Source organism: Zeus faber (genome assembly GCF_960531495.2).
Source record: "Zeus faber genome assembly, chromosome: 14".
NCBI lineage: Eukaryota > Metazoa > Chordata > Actinopteri > Zeiformes > Zeidae > Zeus > Zeus faber.
The window spans coordinates 27447814-27466601 of record NC_137200.1 but is presented as its reverse complement, the minus strand read 5'-3'; the positions used below and the strand labels follow the sequence as shown (position 1 = coordinate 27466601).

Below are 18788 nucleotides of genomic sequence, written 5' to 3'. Positions count from 1 at the left end.
ATAGGAGAATTATGTTACTCTGCTATAGTGTGAATAGGCTTGTTAAGAGGATCGCTCTTGACTTTAAAGTACTATCTGGCACAAATGATGACTTTTTTTTTTTTTGGGTGAAAGTGTTTTCTGAAAGTCACATGTGAACATGATGACTGGCCCATCCTGGCTCGCACACAACAAGGCTTTCTTTCTTCCCCATAGGAAACAGAGGTGACATCATTCTGCCCATGCAAACCCCCAAACAGCCTTTGCGTTGGTGAAAATGAGTGTGTGGTGAGTCGATGTGACTTTGTCAGGGTAATAACTTCAAGTGGCAGTCTTGTTGTTTACTTATTTCTATGCTGGAACTGGCTTTGTTTCTACGCTAGTGCCTAACCCCATATTCAGCAACTTCAAGATGTTGGACTGTTGATGTTCTTCATATTCAAGGTCTTAATTCTATTATATACTGATATACTTATATACTTACTTATTATATACTTACATACTTATACTTATATAATGATATACTGTATACAAGTAAAAAAAAACATTCAATGTGAAAAATCGAACAGCTAGGGAGTAAATTTGTGTTACAGTAATAGCACAGTCTAAAACAATCCATTCTTGCACATGGGATTTCGTCTCAAACGAGAGGAGTATCTTATGTATTATGACATATTATGAAAGTTGGCCTTTTGAAAATGTTTTATTATCCCTTTATATGTATGTTTGAAAGATTACTTCACTCGTATGAACAGTAAATATGCATCTTTGTATGCATGAACTCATCAGGCTTCCCTGTTGCTTTGCATTTTCTAATCCAGAACAGAGGTCCCAAACTGGGATCCACAGCCCCCTGGGGGTCTGTGAAGGATTTGCAAGTGGGCCACAGGAAAAGTATTATTATTATTATTATTTCATTTTATCTTTGTGGAAAAATAGTATTTTAACGGTTGTAATTTATTTCTTTTCACATTTTCTAATATCTTTTTTTTGTGGGTTTTAGAAAATGTATTTTTTTTGCAGTCAACACAAACTACAAGGCGGATAAGGTTTACGCTGCGAAGGAGGTCAAAGGCTTGGGAACATCTGTTTGTAGTATCACTCAAAAATGCAAAAAGTACCAGGATAGACATCTATACATCAGATTTACTATCATCTACAAGAAATCTACAAATATACTGTTTATTCAGTTTAAATAAAAGCACACATAATTAGAGATTTAATGTTTATTAACCATGTTTTCAAAAGAAAATCATCCTTGTTAGTATTGAATAAAACCATTTTCTGTCATTTTTCTTTATCCATTAACAAAAAAAAAAAATACAAAATAAAAAACAAAAAAAAGCCCCAAACCTTATAAAATAGATCCTCAGCGATTACATTCTCAGACAGCTTAAAATTCTACAAAATGTTAGTATTAAGTTTACTACTTACTTTTGGCAGTCAACTTTTCAAATATGTAAAATATAAAAATAAAAATACAACAACTCAACAAGCTTGATACAACCCTAAAGAGTGCTACATGTGATCATGAGTGGAGATTACAATAACTAAACAGGCCCTTTCAGTCATTTGGAAAATATATCATAGGATATACAGTATAGTGCATTTGAAAAGCACTATATCCACATTAAATTGCAGATTATATAATATAGTCAAAATAAATACTGGGTTGTGCATTATACGTCACTAAAGATTTATATTGTGTATAATAGACAGCAAAACAGGAAGAAACCTCTTAAAAGTCAGTCAAATCCTTTTATCCCCAAACTAAAAAACATAACTTGGTTTTATGAGGATGTGCCAATACTCCAACAGAGCGAAATAATAATGAAATATGTCATGGACTACGGATCAAGTACATTATCAACTATATTAAAGTTGTTTATGAACACATTGAATTTCATCGGTCCGGTCCCACTACGGCCATGTAAAATAACAGCATGGACATCGAAAGGGCAAAATCCAAAAATGTCAAACATTATTGAACCACACATATTAAATCATGGTCAAAGAAAGCTGTGGATCAGTCGTTACATATCTCTGAGCAGCGTGCGATGATTCCCAACCTAAGGCGTGGAGAGTTTTCTAGAAATGTCTCATATGACAATGAAACCAAACGACTTCCAAATGTCTTTCACACATGTTTTACATTTGTAAACGGATGGTAAACAGTCAACAAGAGGTCCAACGATCCACCGCCGGGTGACACCGACCGACCACAGCTCCTCAGCTTTCTACAACTGGGTGCAAGCGTCAAGACGCCAAACCTTTTGGGGTAAATCTAGAGCTTCAAATAACTTGAGATGAGAGATAATTTAAATCAATGCATTCTGGGTAATTGGGGTGAAGACCCAGAGCCAGCGACGGCCTTCCTCTGGGAGGGGTGAGGACGTCGTCGGGATAACCCCATCAAAGCTGGATTTGGGGCAGCGGGCGACGGGTTCTGCATGGACCCAGCTGACGCCCAACAAGGTCTCCAAAAACAACCCCCGCCCGAGCGTGGCGTCACTCCCACAACCCTCAGTCTGCCGCACGGTGTTATTACCCATCAGCACGTCCAAGGCTTTCCTCTGTGGTGGAAAACCGACGACTTCTGCATTTCAAGTTTCTCCAAAGTTTTAGCCGAGTTCTCTGTCTGCAAACGGCAAAACGACCACAGAGTTATGCGAGTGTGTCGCAATTAAAAAACATCCCGTTTGTCAGCGGGGAGGTCATGTATCTGAAGATCCTTGCGCAGATTCCCTCAGTCATGTAAACACGTCTCTCTCCACTGGAATTCCCTTGGATTTAGTCCTGGTCCCGATCCCTCCCTGGAATAAATCTCTGCTTATTTTTAATAAATGGAATAAAATTTTTATTTCACATTTAATTTCTCTCACGCCCGTTGCACACTTACGGAGCTATTGCAGGAACTGCACAACTGTTCAATTTTTGGTCTTGCAACGTGAACGTTACTTTATTTGAATGATCGACGTTTATTTTCCGCCGTTGCACCTCTCTGGAAAAACAAATCTGCCCAGACGTGATTCCGTGAGCGGTCTAAAGAGCGTCCGGTTGAAGCCGCGATTTCTTTTGACGCCCGACGCAAAGTCAGAATCCAAAAATAAAGTCCCAAAGGTTGAATTCGTCGTTCGACAAATAACATCTGCCAGTGTGACATCATCAGTGCGCATCAGAGCGCATCTAGTGACGGATCCAGTGACGCCGCCAACAAACCCTAACCCAAGTGAAACACTCGACACAGCGATGGCGTATTTGTAAATGAATGACTTGAATCTGCAAAAGCGGCATGAAAGCTCAAACAAGGCGTCCTCGCCGGGAGCTGGGAGCTGTTTGCGCGTGCGCAAGGGATCAAATTGACCAATCGGCCGCTGCCATTAGGTCTGCAGAGGTTTTTCTCAGCGCGACCTGATGTCTTCCATCCCAAATCTACCGCTTCACCAGTGGAAGGTCACTCGCTATGCTCCGCCCATCCTCAAAATGCATCCGACGCACACTGGGGACGAAAGGCAGCAGCTGGAAGGGGTTTTGGAAAAAAACTCACCGAAGGGCCCACCAACACACCCCCTGTGGCATGAGACAGCCCAGTCAGCTTGCAGGCTTTGCCATCCCTTCCTACGTCAATTGGTGCCGCTGTAGAATAAGAGCCGCCCCCCCCCATTCGAGTAACTCCACCCATGGCTGTAGGACGACGAGTGCCCATGAGAACTGCTCTGTGGGCCGCACGGACCGGCACAGATATTTTTAAAGAAAGAGGAATTGACACCAACTGTCCGTGAAGAAGCTCCAGACGGTGGAAATGTAGGTATAGTTCTGCTGTTTCCTTCTAAAAAAAATTATAATTATGCGGTAAACTGACTGGAGGCTGCGGCAAGGAATCCGCTGTGCATTTCTCCAAACAAAACCAATAAAAAGTGTGATTTTTATCGTCAATGCATTTGGTTTATTTATTACATGTTATTTTACGACGTCTACAAGAAACACACAAAGTCAAACCAGCGTTTAAATCAGGCCTGAGATTAGATCTAGGCCTTTAAATCAGGTCAAATATGTGTGAAGATCCAGCAACCGGATTGTTTGTTATTATTATTATTATTATTATTGCTAATTATTATCTCCAATTTGTTCAGAAACAAATTCTGGTGGACTAATCAGGTGAAATCAGCGAATGTTTGCGGACCAAATGCAACGGAACCCAGAAGTGAATCTCAAACCTCATTGGCTCACAGAACCCGGAAGTCCAGCTCAAACCCGGTGGCTCGCAGAACCGGGGGCCTCAGGAGGGCGGCGCCACCCGCTGAAACAGTGCGTCCTGGGAGAGGAGCACTTGAAGGGACCACTTTCTAACGAGATCATTTCTCACAGACACACACACACACGTTTCAAAATGGCGGCCGGTGAAACCTGTTCGCGGCTCGTCCTCCCTCCCCCGTTAGAGCGGCTCGAGTGCATAGTCGTGGTGTTTTGGGGACCTCAGAGACCTATACCAACTTGTTGAAAAGGACTCTTGACGGGTCCGCTTTGAACAACAGCCGACGTCGCCGCCCGTTTCGACAAGGCGTCCGTCCGTGTGTCGCCAGGAATGAACACTGAGGAACCAGGTGGGAGGCGTGATATGCAGGGCTGGCTCCTCAGTGCGGTTACTTTGGTGGCGTCCCGCGGGTGAGACCTGTAGATTCCCCGCGGGTGAAAGCGGTCGGATAACGCGCTCTCTTGGTAATGGAGGACCCATTACTGAACCGGTATATATTTGCACAACAGCGACGTCTCGGGCGTCGATAAGACTCTCTTTTCCGTGGTTTAGCGCTCTCACTTTCTTTTTTTTTTTTTTTTTCCCATTTCTTTTTTGGCCGCAGGGGACAACGCAACTGGGCGGAAAGATCAGTGGACCTGCGGCGCGCCGATGTCCACCGTGACGTTGACGTAGAGAGGCGGCCTCCCCACCGACGTGGTCTTGTAGAAGCAGCTGTTCAGGCCGTCCTTCCTCCAAACCTGGGGTGTCCGGGCGAGCAACCGCATCCTGGAACGCAGCACAGACAACACATGTTTTGTTAGCGCACGCTGGCGACGGAAACACGCCGCCGCGCCTGAATACTTTGTCCTCCTTCCTGCGTACACACCCACCTGTCTTTGTTTATCTCGTTGCCGCTGTCGCGTTTGTGGAACACCATGGTGTAGCGGGCGACCTCGGGAGGCGGCCTCACAATCTTCATCTTCTGGAGCTCCACCCTGCCCCCCCCACCCACCCGAGGAAAGGGACCCCCGCCTTAGTTGCCGAGTGTGTGCGCGCACTTACAGACCACGTCAACAGCTACCGGTAATTATTTGCGCAAACTTGAGATGAGACAAACTCAATCTCCGGCCGCCTCCCGGTGTCTGACCTGATGCGCAGGTCGTCGTCCTCTCCTCCCCAACCCCAGTAGGTGTTGGAGAATCCGTTCACTTTGTGGAACTGCTCTTTGGTCATGGCGGTCACTCCTCCGAAGTAACCTTTGTATCGCAATCTAGGAGGAGAACAATCAGAAGCCCACATATCACCGTGGTGATATGTGGACCGTATATCATTATATCAATAATAATAAAACACAATGTACGTATATTATATAGAGAAACAATTTTTAATGTGATATTAAAATACATTAAAACATAATATAATCTTAGTCTCATTGTCTATTATTTATATTAGTGTATCTATTATATGTCACATCTAATATTAGTCTCATTGTCATCTACTACTGTAAGTGCGTATTTCCAACCAGGAAATAGATAAATGTACATTTCCCTGGTTTAATCTACAGCCCCTTTCCCACATGGAATCCCTAACTTTGCTGATAAAAAAATATCCGGCAAGGCAGTAGGCTGTGGAAAGGCAGTAGGTATCGCTCCCACGTTTAACCTCCTTTACGGAGAAGTTCCGCGTGGAGTCTGTTCCCACGTTAGTTGACTGTTCAATCCGAATCGGTCGGTTTTCTTTCCCCTGACTCTCAGAGACCGGTCTCCCGCTCTCCTGGGTTCCCTCCGCTGACGGAACGGGGACAGAGCCCCGCCCCCCGGCCGTGCTAACCCTAACCCCAAAGTTATTAAATCAGGTTTGATCATTTTCAACCTGTCCTACACCCTCTGCCTCGGGAGATGGAACGTTCTCCACCCACTCTACCCCTCCCTGTCCGCTCGCTCCCTCTACGGCTCCGGCTGCACGAAAGCACGGAGTGGCATTTTTAAGAAAAAAAAAAAAGAACAACATTTAAGAACCATAAAGACCCGTCTCTGACTGGACGTGTCAAGCTATTTTCAAGGTATTCCAGTGCTCAAATTTCCGAGGATAAAATTCAAGCACCACAAGGCCCTGGTAAGAACGCTGGTCTCGTCAATTTTGTTTTTTATTATTATTATTTTTTAATGAAAGATTAAAGTATTAAAGTGACATTATCAATGTGAAGCGATGACTGCCAACCTATTGAGAAAGCGTTAGAAATCTATTCCCCAAATGCCGTGCGTTGATTGAACAGGAAGCTTCTGAACCGTGTTTGGACTCTGCTCTCCGTCCTGGACCATCTCACACGTACTTGTAACCTGTGGCGTTCCGGCCGACGACCAAGTGTTTGGGCTGCTTGTCGCACGTGTACAGGTTGTGGTCGTTCTCGGGAACCAGGTCCACGTCGTGGAAAATGAAGCACTCCCAGCTGTGGTCCTTCAGCGCCTCCAGATAACCAACGTTCAGTAACTTTGCGCGGTTGAACGTGGTGTCACCGGCCTTGGAGCGCGACAAGAACACAAAAACAAAAAATAGAAAATTGACAAGAATACGTCGGCTTTCGCTGGACTGGTGTGCCGCACAGCGCTAAACGATCCTACCCCCTCTACTGGTCATTATGCATTAGTTATCATTCTTCATTTTTTCTATTTTGGGGACATTTGTTCTCAACATTCAAACTGTTCCGCATTTTGCCGCCGTCTCCACTTCCCTGGGAGCCGCCCTGAGAGTGAAACACCAGCGAATACGAGAGGCTGACGTGAAATGCAAATGTTTCCCCTCCATGGTCTCGCGAGCCAACCCCCCCGCCACGACTTTCTACCACGACTTTACCAAACTGCATAAATCCCACCGAACTGCTGCTTTAATTTTTAGGATTTGCTGACATTTCATTTACATTTAGTCATTTAGCAGACGCTTTTATCCAAAGCGACTTACAATTATTCTCTCAAAATGCCGTCCCTGAAATCTGCCTCCGCCTCTGTGTTTAGCAAGCAATTTTGGGTCAGCATCACACCTTCTTTCCAGCAAGGTAAGTGAAATATCCTCCCAAATTGTGTCTGTAATGCACTCTGAATAGAGGTCATTTGAATGAAGTGCACTTGAATGTGAAATACTTGGACATACCAGCGTACTCACTACGCATCAAAAAACAAGACTCTGACTGGCTGTCCATGGCCTTGTTCAGATTGTTGGATGGATTCATTTTTTCATCAAATATGAAGCTACTTTTCCGAGGTTTTGGGCTGGATTTTTATTATTGCACAACCTCACAAACTCTGACCACAAGTGATCTAAGAGCAAACGACGCACAATCAGAATCAGAATCAGAAAGCCTCTCAGCCTGAAATTGCGTTTCCTTTAGAACTATGGGATGAAGCGTGCCCGTCATATCTGTCGCTATAAATATGATTTGTACAATATGAATTGACACTGATTGAAAAAACTAAATAACGAATATCTCCATTTGATTGATGAATATTGGGATATAGTTTTTTACCCATATCACCCAGCCCAACAACATTACGGGCAGATGGAAAATGAGGATGAACCTCAAACATTGTGAACTATCCCTATAACAAATGAATGGAAAAGAAGGATAGAAAGCGACACAGTCCTGACACTGATTTCCAAGCGTTTTACCGCAGAGCTGATGGAGCCGCACCTGCTGGATGACGTAGATCCCATAGTGCAGCTGCTGCCTCTGCAGGAACGGGTGCAGGTGATGCAGGAGGTAGAGGAGGTGCTTCTCGCGGCTGCGGTGGGGAATGAGGATGGCCACACTCTGTCTGGCCGTGCAGTCGGGGGGCCGGTACTGACCTGCCGCCACGCCGCTGTTCTCCCTCTCCACGTCTCCCAGCGTCAGGGAGGGTTCAAACGACAGCTTCACAGCTCCGTCTGGAGAGGCGGGACAAACAAAAGCCACCTGGTCTCGTGAACCCGAAAGAAACTGCTTGAACCCGAAAAAAACAGGCTGTCGTAATCAATCCCAGTGGATACGCAGAGGGCGACGTAAGATAAATGAGACGCTGCTCTCGGACAATTTGGACATGTTTTCTGAATAACCTATAAAAATGTAGATTTCAGCTACTTTATTTAACTTAGGCCTGCGTACCAGGCTGTCTAGAAACTCAGTGGATTGCTGGACTGTGGAAAGTTGCTGAGAACATTCATTGCTATCAACAGCTATGAATGCTGCCAACTTGTACAAACAGCCCAGTTTCAACATTGTCATAACCCATTGGAGTCTGGAGGATATGGAAATAATACAAACAGCGATGTATGGAAGTCAATGTGTGGCAGGACAAACGTATTAAGTTGTGCGGTGTAAAAATCAGGGTTCATTCTGGCAATACAAAATGAAATTCAGGGCCTTTCAAGTACCTTTTTATTCACAATTTTTTTTTTAATATATATATATATCTCTATCTCTCTCTCTCTCTCTCTCTATATATATATATATATATATATATATATATATATAATTAAGTAATTAATCTCATTGTCATCTACCATTATAGATGTCTATTTCCAACCATGCTGGATTAAATTAACATTTCCCTGACATGATCTATGTCGTAAAATTACAATATTATACATAATATTACATTACGATTTTGAATAACAAAACCAGGGGGAATATCACAGTTTTTCACTGATCGCAATTATTTCAAGGACTTTTCAAACACTTCAGCACGAAAGGGAGATATTTTCAGGGATTCCAGTAATGAATTTCCGAGGACAAAATTCAAGCACTTCAAGCACCTCAAGCACTCGGTAAGAACCCTGAAAAATGTGACAGTGATACAAAGAAACATTTCGACATACTGTGGTGAGCCGGCCCAATAATTCATTACATCACAGTTTTCCGGAAAACACACCCAGATTAAAGCAAAGTCCAACTCCGTCCCGCTCAGTGAGCAAGTGCGTGCGAACGCTCCTTCTTTCCTTAGAGACAAAACATTCAACCCAAACATAATTATATTTACCAGGATAATAAAGGGGTGAAATCACGTTTACTCACGGAGCAGCGGTGATTCCTGGGGGCAGGGGACTTTGGGTGCTCGGCTGCTCGCCTGATCCTCCGCCGCTGATCTCCCCGGCTTTGAGTCGCCCCTCGGGACCCCCCCTCTGCTCAGAGTCTGCACGGTGACGGGGGGGTCCTGGAGGGATTTCACAGTTTCGCCTGCGAAGGTGGCAATCCACAGCAGCACGGACAGGGAGAGCAGGAGCAGCAGGACGTACCTCCCTCTCCGTAAAAGCTTGAAGGCGGCGGGGCAGAATCCCATGGCCGCGGGACGGCGCTACCTTCAAAACCCCGGCGGCGGTGGGAGCTCTCAGCGCTGCCTCCTGGTTCTCCTCCGCAGGCCGAAACGGTGACCGTGCTGCAGCTCCATCGTGGTCTCATCGCCAACGGCCATACTGCACCGGGACGGTCAAGGTGTCATCGCCCTTGCTTTGTGGGGAAGGCATATTTCGTGACACCACGGCTACTGCTCCGCGGGGGCCAGACGGGGCAGAGTCCAGAGAACTATAAAACGCCCCGAATGAGTCCTACCACCATATCACGTTTCAAACGATAAGAGACCGGGTGAGATCCCGCTGACACGGTTTTAAACATTCAGCACGATCCCACGGGCCGGGGAGGCTATTGTTCAGCGGTGTTTTCTTTTGGCTGTAATACAATACTCCCTCCCCCCCCCCCCCCCCCACGCGCCCCCCGGTGAATGCCCCGGCAGGGCCTACAGCACCGTGTGGACGGCCAGCACGCAGTTCCTGAAACAGCTGAACGTATTCTAAAGATCTTTTAAATAAGAGTCGAACCCTCGAGTCGAACCCTTTTCACACATTTATGACAAATCTTAAGGAAGGACTACATTTTCCTTCATCCCTTGAGTAGTTTATTTATATATATATAATATATATATATATATACGATTGTTCTATTGGGTCCTTCATGTCTTTCTTGTATGTCCTTCTGTTCTTATTGCTTGTGTTAATTTGCCTTTTGTTGCGAATTACATTTGCCCTTGAGGGACAATAAAAAAGCAGAACTGAAACTGAACTCCTGTCCCCGTCTGCCCTCACGCACCTGCACCTTTTATCGCGTCACACTGTGTGGTTCATGGACCGTGCGTGCTCTTTATGTCGCTTTTTTCCTGTTGCCGTCGCTCCCCACGCTTACAAATGACTTGAACAGCTTTGTAATTTCAATCTCGTGTTCTGTTTTCTATGTTCTGTTTTTGTATTCTTTTTTTTTAATATGCGGGGACCACAGATGTAAAAACAGCCCCCTTGGCATTTGCAGCGATGTTTATCAACGTGCCTCCCTGTTCAACAAATCAACCAGCGGAGCTGCCTCCCTACGCCAGCCGAACGCCAAGCCCCAAGCCCCACTCATAAACCACATACCAATGAGTTTTGATGAATGGCACAACACGACATAACAAATAAAGAAATGTCAAACTTGTGTCAGAATCCTTGGAGAAGGACAAGAATCTCTGCCAACTACAGCACCACCTCCCTCCACCTCAATCTACACCTCCTCCTCCTCGACGTTCGCTCGAAGCGTCTTTCGGAGCCCTGGAACTTGTCAAGAGAGTCGAGCCGCTTCGCATCACCCGGAGGACAGACCTGGAGGACACACCTGGAGGACACACCTGGAGGACACACCTGGAGGGACACACCTGGAGGATACCTGTCATTCAAGGCGTCGGCGCCGCGTCTCCTCGCTTCGGGCGCTTCCCCGACGGGACCATCCGCACGACGGGCGCAGCGTCCGGACCCCGGGAGCGACGCGCCGTGTCCCGACCAGCTCCGTCCGGACGCGGAGGCTGGGGAGGCTGGGGGGACCGGGGCGGGGGGGGGCGGGAGCTGACGTATGCGGATGTTGTCGGGGCGCTCCGCCGAAACGACGCCACGAAGCCACGTTAAATATCAGCCAAGACGGATACGGATGAAAACACGACGGGCTCCAGCGGAACCGAAAACTGAACGACAACGCGGCCGACAGGCGCGCTCCGCGGCGAGGCGGTCCACAGACGCGTTCCCACCCGGTGTAATAAACATGTAACACCGCCGGTGTAACCGCGTTTTCCCTCCGCAGTTCCCGGATCGAACGCTGGAGGGCGCGTCAGGCTGGATCAACTGCGTAGACGTGAGATCGGATAAGATCATGAAGCCCACGGGGAGTCGTTCAGGTGTTTGAAAAAAAAAGAAAGAAAGAGGAAACTCCCAAAAATCCCAAACTCTTAAATTATTTTATTTTTCAAAATCAGAAAGACTCCATTCCTCCTGGTACGTGTACGTAAAGGAGGAATTTGTCACGTGGTGGACTGGTGCGTTTCTCGACAAATAGCAAATAAAAAAAGAAAAGAAAAAGAAAAAGCTTATCAGTCTGAAAAAAATTTAATGATAAAAATAAATAAAATAGTAAGTAAATAGTCAGATGTATAAAAAAATATATATATACAGAATATACAAAGGCGCTCACAGTCTCCCATGTTGTCGAGTTTTATTAGAATAACTGCGACACTATGTTACTGGCTGCACTTTGAGTGGGTGGAGGTAACACACAACAGATACAGACAGATGCTTCCACGCTCCTGAGTCACATCCACACGTCAAACCCCGCGGCGCTGTTTGCACTTGTCAGGAGCTTGTGACTTTCTTAGGATGGTCTTTTTGGAACACAAGCATAGTGACTGTTTTTTTTTTTGTTTTTTTTTTACACTTTAAGGGCTCCAATAGCCCCACAGGACAGGACCTACAGTAATAACTGAAAATGATTAGCTAATAAAATGAAGAAAACAAAAGTAGTACATCAATAAAGTAACTAGGGTGACACAGTGAGTATGAGCAGGAAACATCAGGAAACAGAAATATGTTTTGACCCTATATTTATGACCCTATATTTATGACCCTATATTTATGACCGTGTCTACCATAATGAACTGTACCATTACTGGCTGCATCTTACATAGTAGAACATGGCCTTATCGTCTATATATTGGTGGTAACGGTACATATACCAATAAAGTTCTAGTATATGCGGCAATTTGTTTATTACACACTTATATTTATTATATATGTATATACATTAATATCAATAAATATATATTATATATATATAATTTAGAATTTAAATAAATACATATAATTACATATAATGCATTTATTTATTACTTTTTAAAAGATGTCTTTGGTCTGGCAGTTTCGACTAAACCTGAAGAAAATCCAACAAAAGGAAATGATGTTTATGGAGCTTTTTATTATAACTGAGCAGAAGACAACACCATAAACAGGTATTTTTTCAGCTGACCTAAACAAATTATATTTCTTAAAAAAAATGACACTCGATATTGTAAGATGACATGAATTGTATTTTATTTTACTATACCGTCCGACATAATCTTTCAATATTTTCTTAACATTAAGAGGGTTGAATGAGGTAAAATCTATTTACATTTCTGGATTTAGTTAAGAATGAAGCCTGCATCACACCCAATACAACAAACGACAACAACAAACCGGAAGTTCATCCATTCCAATGGAGAGAAACTCAGACACAGTTCGCCCGACAGCCACCGGCGGGAAGGATCGGGCTGTCGGATGCGGATGCACATTTGGTGAAGTAGGCTTGAACACACGTTTCTGAAATGTGTTTTGTCTTGCCATATAAGCGTCCTCTGAAAAATGGCGAAATGTAATGTAATATTATTGTTTACATTTACGTTTACGTTACGCTTTGGCTAAACTGCAAATTCCTTTGCCCATAAATCACAGGGTGCAACCACTTGAGTCGGACTGACATGTTGAAACTGAGTCCTTTTGGCCATATTTGTATGAGATAGGAGACAGGAAATCCCAGGTCCAAAAGGAACTGTATTGGAAAGACGAGGTCGGACGTACGTTATGTCAATGTATACTATCACATCACTGAATTTCTCCTTGACTCATCAAAGCTCAAAGACAGAGTGACCGTCCCACTGCCAAAGCTCACCCTCGGCTTAGTGATTCCGTGTCCTGGAGTGGGCTCACAGTCGGTACCAGCCGTCTTCAGGCTGATGGATGAAGAAGGGGTGGATGCAGAGGATCCACCCGTGCTGTTGGACCTTTTCCTCGAAGCCGTGTTATTTTTGAGGTTGGCCCTGGCTGCCGCTTTGAACGCATGCGCTGCGGTGCTGCAGCGCACCTCCTCGATAGTGTTCCTGGAGGGTTTGAGCAGGATGATGTAGACCTTGTTGAAGAAGATACAGGTCAACAGGCCAAAGCTGGACGCCAGTATGGCGATGATCTCCACGGCCGACACGAATTTGCCGTAGGTGCTGAAATACGCCGGTATGAATGAAATCCAAACAATGAAAAATATAAGCATGCTGAACGTGATGAACTTGGCCTCTGTGAAGTTCTCCGGTAGTTTCCGTGATTTGAACGCAAAGAAAAAACATATCGCTGCGAGGAGGCAGGTGTATCCGATCAAGAATCCCAGAGCCATTACTGAGCCCTCGTTGCAAGTTATGAAGATAATTTCGTCGATGTCATGATTCCTATAGCTGGCGGGAGGGGCATTATAAAGCCACACCACACAAATCATCACCTGGACAAATGTGCAAAGAAACACCAAAAGGAACTGTAAGTTTAAACCCCACCACTTACGATGGAGGCTGGTGGGGATCTTGGCTTCAAATACCAGCAATACCCTGTTGGTCTTCACCAGAATGCAGGAGATGCAGAGGACGAAGCTTATCCCAAAGGCCGGTTGCCGCACGCGGCACGTCCAGTCCTGCGCCTCGCCGATGAAGACGAGGGAGCTGGAGAAGCAGCAGATGAGCGAGAAGAGGAGGAGGTAAGACAGCTCCCGGTTCGTGGCCTTCACGATCGGCGTGTTACGAAACCGGACGAACACTCCCATCACGCAGGCCGTCAGGACCACCCCCAGCACGGCGAAGGCGGCCAACGCGATCCCGAAGGGCTCCGTCCAGGAGAGGAACTCGATCTCTTTCAGGAAACAGGTTGTGTGGTTCCCGTTGGACCAGGAGTCGTTGGGGCACTTGGTGCAGACGCTGGCATCTGCGTAAACAAACGCGTGAAGGCGTTAATGTTGTCTGATGAGCGGGTGGTCGAATCAGGGTCGCGCGCTACCGTTAGACGATACCTTTGTGGTTGCTGTATTCGCCGTCTGAGCACTCGGTGCACTCGAAGCAGCATGTGGGCATGCTGTCGATGATTCCCTTCCTCGTGCCGGCGTCGCAGTCCTCGCTGCAATTGGAGAACGGCACCTGCAGGGCGCGGCAGAGGAAAAACACAAATGAAAACGAGTGACTGCGCGAGCGTCGCCTCGAAACGTTAAGTCGTGACCGAGGCAAGACCGTTTCTTTTTACCTCGGTGCTGAGCCCGTTCCACAGAATCTTTTTCCTGTCGATGACGAGCTTGGCCCCCTTCTTAGCGTGCATGTTGTAGTGCCCCACCTCCTCAAACACCACCGACACGTCCTCGGTGGACCGGTGCCAGTTTATGATGGTGTAATTTCCAGACGAATCTGCGTTTTCATCGTAATGCACCTTCTCTCCGATGCTGTTGGTGTAATTGAGATGTCGGAGTTGCTTGAGGACCTGCGGAGCGGAGGCATACTATCGATTAGAGCTGTTCTGTTGACAGGTGATTTGTGTCCTGAAATGGAACACACCGAAGCGGGTTTTTTAAAAGACGCTCCACTGATTGTGAAGATCTTCCTGAGATTGAGGACCCCCTACCTGCCACGCTTCCATTTTCCTTATGTCTGCACACGAGCTGTTCGCGAAGAGGCCGTGCCCGGGCGTGCAGGTAAGTATGTCCTGCAGGGCCTGTGCGATCGAATAAACTGCCACGTACACATTATAGGATATACGAAGGTGTGTGTAGTCCAGATACGGGGTCTCCACACTGGTGATGTCTTCGTCCCCGGTGCACAGCGGCCGGGAACTTCTGGTGCCGTTTTCACTCTCTTGGAGTCTCAGGCTGTCTTCCAGGTAACAATTGAAGGTTTCTTCCCAAAACTCCCTTATGAACTCATTATGGCTATACTTCCTTGGTTGGACTTGTTGCAAGAACTCTCTGAAGCCGTGTATGTGGCCGGTCCGTAGAGTAAAGCCGATAGTTCCGGCCATAACGTGAAGATATTCCGGTTTGGCGATGAGCGAAGAGATTGCCCACGCTTCGCTGGCGATCCAGGTGCGGTCAGTGATGTTCCTCCTGACCATCTCTTTGATCAGGGGCTCAATATCAGGGCCGCTGGCGAAAACAACAATCACTTTGGCCGTGGAGTTCTCAATTCGGTCGACCAGGCCTTGGATCTCGTGGTCTTCAAAATACTGAGAAATAAGTTCGTTCAGATGAATGCAAATGTCCCGCTCTTCGATTTCCTTCTCAAACTTTTCAATGCCTGGGCGACCATACTCATCATCTGAGGCCACGGCAATGACCCAGTTCCACTGGAAGTAGGCGATGATGTCGGCCATGGCTGTGGCCTGGTACTCGTCTGTGGGAATGGTTCTCATGAAAGACTTATACTGATTCTTGTTGCTCAGTAGGCGACTGGACGAGGCGTAGCTGATCTGAAACACAGATTTCAGGTTATCCAATGTCAATTTCGGGCACGCATACAGCTGTGTGCATGTAATCAGAGTACATCCAGAGGTGGGAAATACAGGGACCAGAAAGTAAAAGTCCTGCCACGTTTTCGCTCCAGCCGTGCCCTGATTGTGCCCAGTGGTTGACTCAAAACCCCAGAGAGAACTTTTATTTTCTGAACCGGGATTTTCCACCTCTGACAAAGGGCATGTGGTACTCTAGCAACGCAGGGAGCATTGGTTAATCGTGAACAAAGGGTGATTTTATTTAGTATGGCTCACCTGAGGGATGTAAAAAAGACCCAGGAGATTTGCGACGGCTGTGGAGACGGCGGATCCAGCCGCTCCGACTACCGCGATGGTTGATGGAACATGGTCAGTGCAGTTGCAAAATTCATCTAAATTAATGGAGTCAATCTTATTCTGAGCCACAAAACTAAGAGTGGCTTCGAGGGCCTTGGAAACAGTGTTGCAGGTGTCAAAGATCCTGTAGCCCAGTGTGATGTTCGGTAGGAGAGTACTGCTGTTGTTAATTTCATCAATCGCAAAAATCATCGCCTGCAGCCAACGGAATCCACGGAAATTATACCTGAAAAATTAAAAATTAATTATTATTATTATTATTACTATTTCATTTTTACACCTTACTTTTTGCATGTGTGTTAGCTTGTCTGTATACTGTACAATACAATTACACACTGACACTTACACACAATTACACACCTTACACACTGAGTGGATTTGGGCCGTGCTGCCAGATCTTGATCTTTGGATGCGATTCCAAAGTGTATTGGAAAAAGCCCCCCCAGCAGAATGTCTCCTGTTTTCTGTGCTCTCTGGTGCGGTCCGTGAAATGAGATGACACAGCTGGTCCACAGGAGCAGCAGGTAATAAAGGGAAAACTTCATTTTTGTAATTTAGTTTTGCCCTAGTAAGATTGGATTCTTTCCAGAAACTGCCAGGTATTCGTTTTTTTTTAAAATCTTCTTTAATCTTATCTTTTTGTCCCATACATCTGCCAGTTGTCTTGTTTTGTCCTGCTCATGTTTGCGCTGACTGGAGTCTCTGAGGGGAGAGGGAAAAATATGCTTCATGCCACCCATCATGAAGTCTCAAAATTGAGATTTTTTAACAGCAATAAAACAAAAGGTATACATCCTATTTAACATCTATATACGGTAGTCAATAAATATACATACAAATAATACCATATTAAAAAAGATTAATAATAATAATATATATATATATATATATAACTATATATATAAATATATATATATATATATGTATAAAACATGTGTTTTGACAATTACAGATGAGCAATATATGGGTTTTTACAAATAATGCTCCATGAAGTAGCACTCCCGCGGGCACAGGATTGAGAGGAGTCACACTCGACTGACCCTCTTTCCTGTAAGTGCTGGGACCCAGTAAAACCAGTCACCATGGAGAGATGTGATAAAGGCCGTGCTGCATCAGGCCTATAATCCTGGAAAAAATGCCAGGGCAGAACTGTGCTCACTAAGGGCCTCAAGGGCCACTTATTACAAACCAAACATCACATGGATGTTCCAGGAAAGGATCTCACATTGTTTACTTTTCTTGATTTTGTTACATTACATGTTCAATGTACAATGCCTCTACTTTATAACAAAATCCCAAAGTGTTGGACAATATTGTAGTCGGATTTCCCAGTAACCGCATTAAAATATCTTTACATGTTATTGCTCAATTTGACGGTCCTTAATTATTAGACTACCACTGTAGGGGATTCTTTTTTTTTCACATCAATCAACTGTTCAAAAAAATGAAGATAAAAAATAACAAAGTGAGTTATGATATGCCATCTACTAAACAGTCACACTTACCATGATTCCTGGACGGCGTGTAATTAAACATCTATGGGAAGGCCATCATCCTTGGAAACCCTCTTCGAGCAAATACAGAGTCTCGAGTGATTTTCCCTGACAATGAGGATGCTGAACCTATTCCTCGAGATAAATGATTAACAGGGTGAGGGGCAGTACATTTCCTTCGGCTAATGAAGTCATTTAAAATTCCGGTTCACTCCTGAAAAATAGCAATAAAAGTCTGAGGCGGGTTTGGCAGGTTACTGTGAAACAGATGGTTCACATTCTATTTATTCTGACAATATACTAGTTTTACTTTGAGATAAATTGATAAGATATGATAAGATAAAATAAACGTTTATTAGTCCCACAGCGGGGAAATTTGCACCGTTACAGCAGCAGAAAGTGACAGCGGAAAATTGAGTATATCAGGGTTAGCACTATAAATAATACAAAATAAAAACTTGCACTTGGATATCTATCTATCTATCTATCTATCTGTCTATCTATCTATCTGTCTATCTATCTATCTATCTATCTATCTATCTATCTATCTATCTATCTATCTATCTATCTATCTATCTATCTATCTATCTATCTATCTATCTATCTATCTATCTATCTATCTATCTATCTATCTATCTATCTATCTATCTAAAATAATAATAACAATAATAATAATTATAATAATAAATATAAAAATGATGATAATAAAAATAATCATAATAATAATAAAAATAGACACAGATCAATTCTACCCCCAACAGAATGCCTTGAGCAGCATGGTCTGCTTGGGCCCCTGATGTCTTTGAATCCTAGAAACCCCCCTGCCGCTGACCATGTGCCTCCCTTCAAGGCCACAATTTACCCATCATCTCATGCCTACAGCACTTCCAGTGTGATAACAGTGTGCACCATATCACAAAGCAAAAGTCTTCTCAAACTGGTTTCATGAACATGACAATGAGTTCAATGTTCTTCAGTGTCTTTCCCAGTCAAACCGCACGTGATCATAGGTTGCAAATCACATCTGATTTTGCTTCTCCTTTAGATTCCTAATCTTGCCCATGAATTGACTTTTCTCCAAGATA

At 44.8% G+C, this 18788-nt stretch overlaps 2 protein-coding genes across 5 annotated transcripts; both read right to left on the bottom strand.

The window, feature by feature from the left end:
- Positions 1 to 1190: 1190 nt before the first annotated feature.
- b4galt4 (UDP-Gal:betaGlcNAc beta 1,4- galactosyltransferase, polypeptide 4) lies at positions 1191 to 11218 on the bottom strand. 4 transcript variants are annotated; one of them, XM_080013901.1, is made up of 7 exons: positions 10924 to 11218; positions 9261 to 9692; positions 7902 to 8134; positions 6549 to 6736; positions 5364 to 5486; positions 5107 to 5211; positions 1191 to 5002 (listed from the first exon to the last, which is right to left on the bottom strand). In XM_080013901.1, the coding sequence occupies exons 2-7, from the start codon at positions 9523 to 9525 to the stop codon at positions 4864 to 4866; spliced, it is 1053 nt and encodes a 350-aa protein (XP_079870027.1). In that variant the 5' UTR covers positions 9526 to 9692; positions 10924 to 11218; the 3' UTR covers positions 1191 to 4863. The 4 variants fall into 4 exon arrangements, with proteins under 4 accessions (XP_079870027.1, XP_079870028.1, XP_079870026.1 ...); XM_080013902.1 differs by having other exon boundaries at positions 9261 to 9658; positions 10935 to 11218; XM_080013900.1 differs by having other exon boundaries at positions 10935 to 11039.
- Positions 11219 to 13166: 1948 nt separating this feature from the next.
- Positions 13167 to 16785, bottom strand: casr (calcium-sensing receptor; the record flags this gene model as incomplete). The annotated part of the gene is made up of 6 exons (XM_080013328.1): positions 16571 to 16785; positions 16130 to 16436; positions 14993 to 15832; positions 14621 to 14851; positions 14394 to 14517; positions 13167 to 14308 (listed from the first exon to the last, which is right to left on the bottom strand). The coding sequence occupies exons 1-6, from the start codon at positions 16753 to 16755 to the stop codon at positions 13167 to 13169; spliced, it is 2829 nt and encodes a 942-aa protein (XP_079869454.1). The 5' UTR covers positions 16756 to 16785.
- Between the last annotated feature and the right edge of the window lie 2003 nt (positions 16786 to 18788).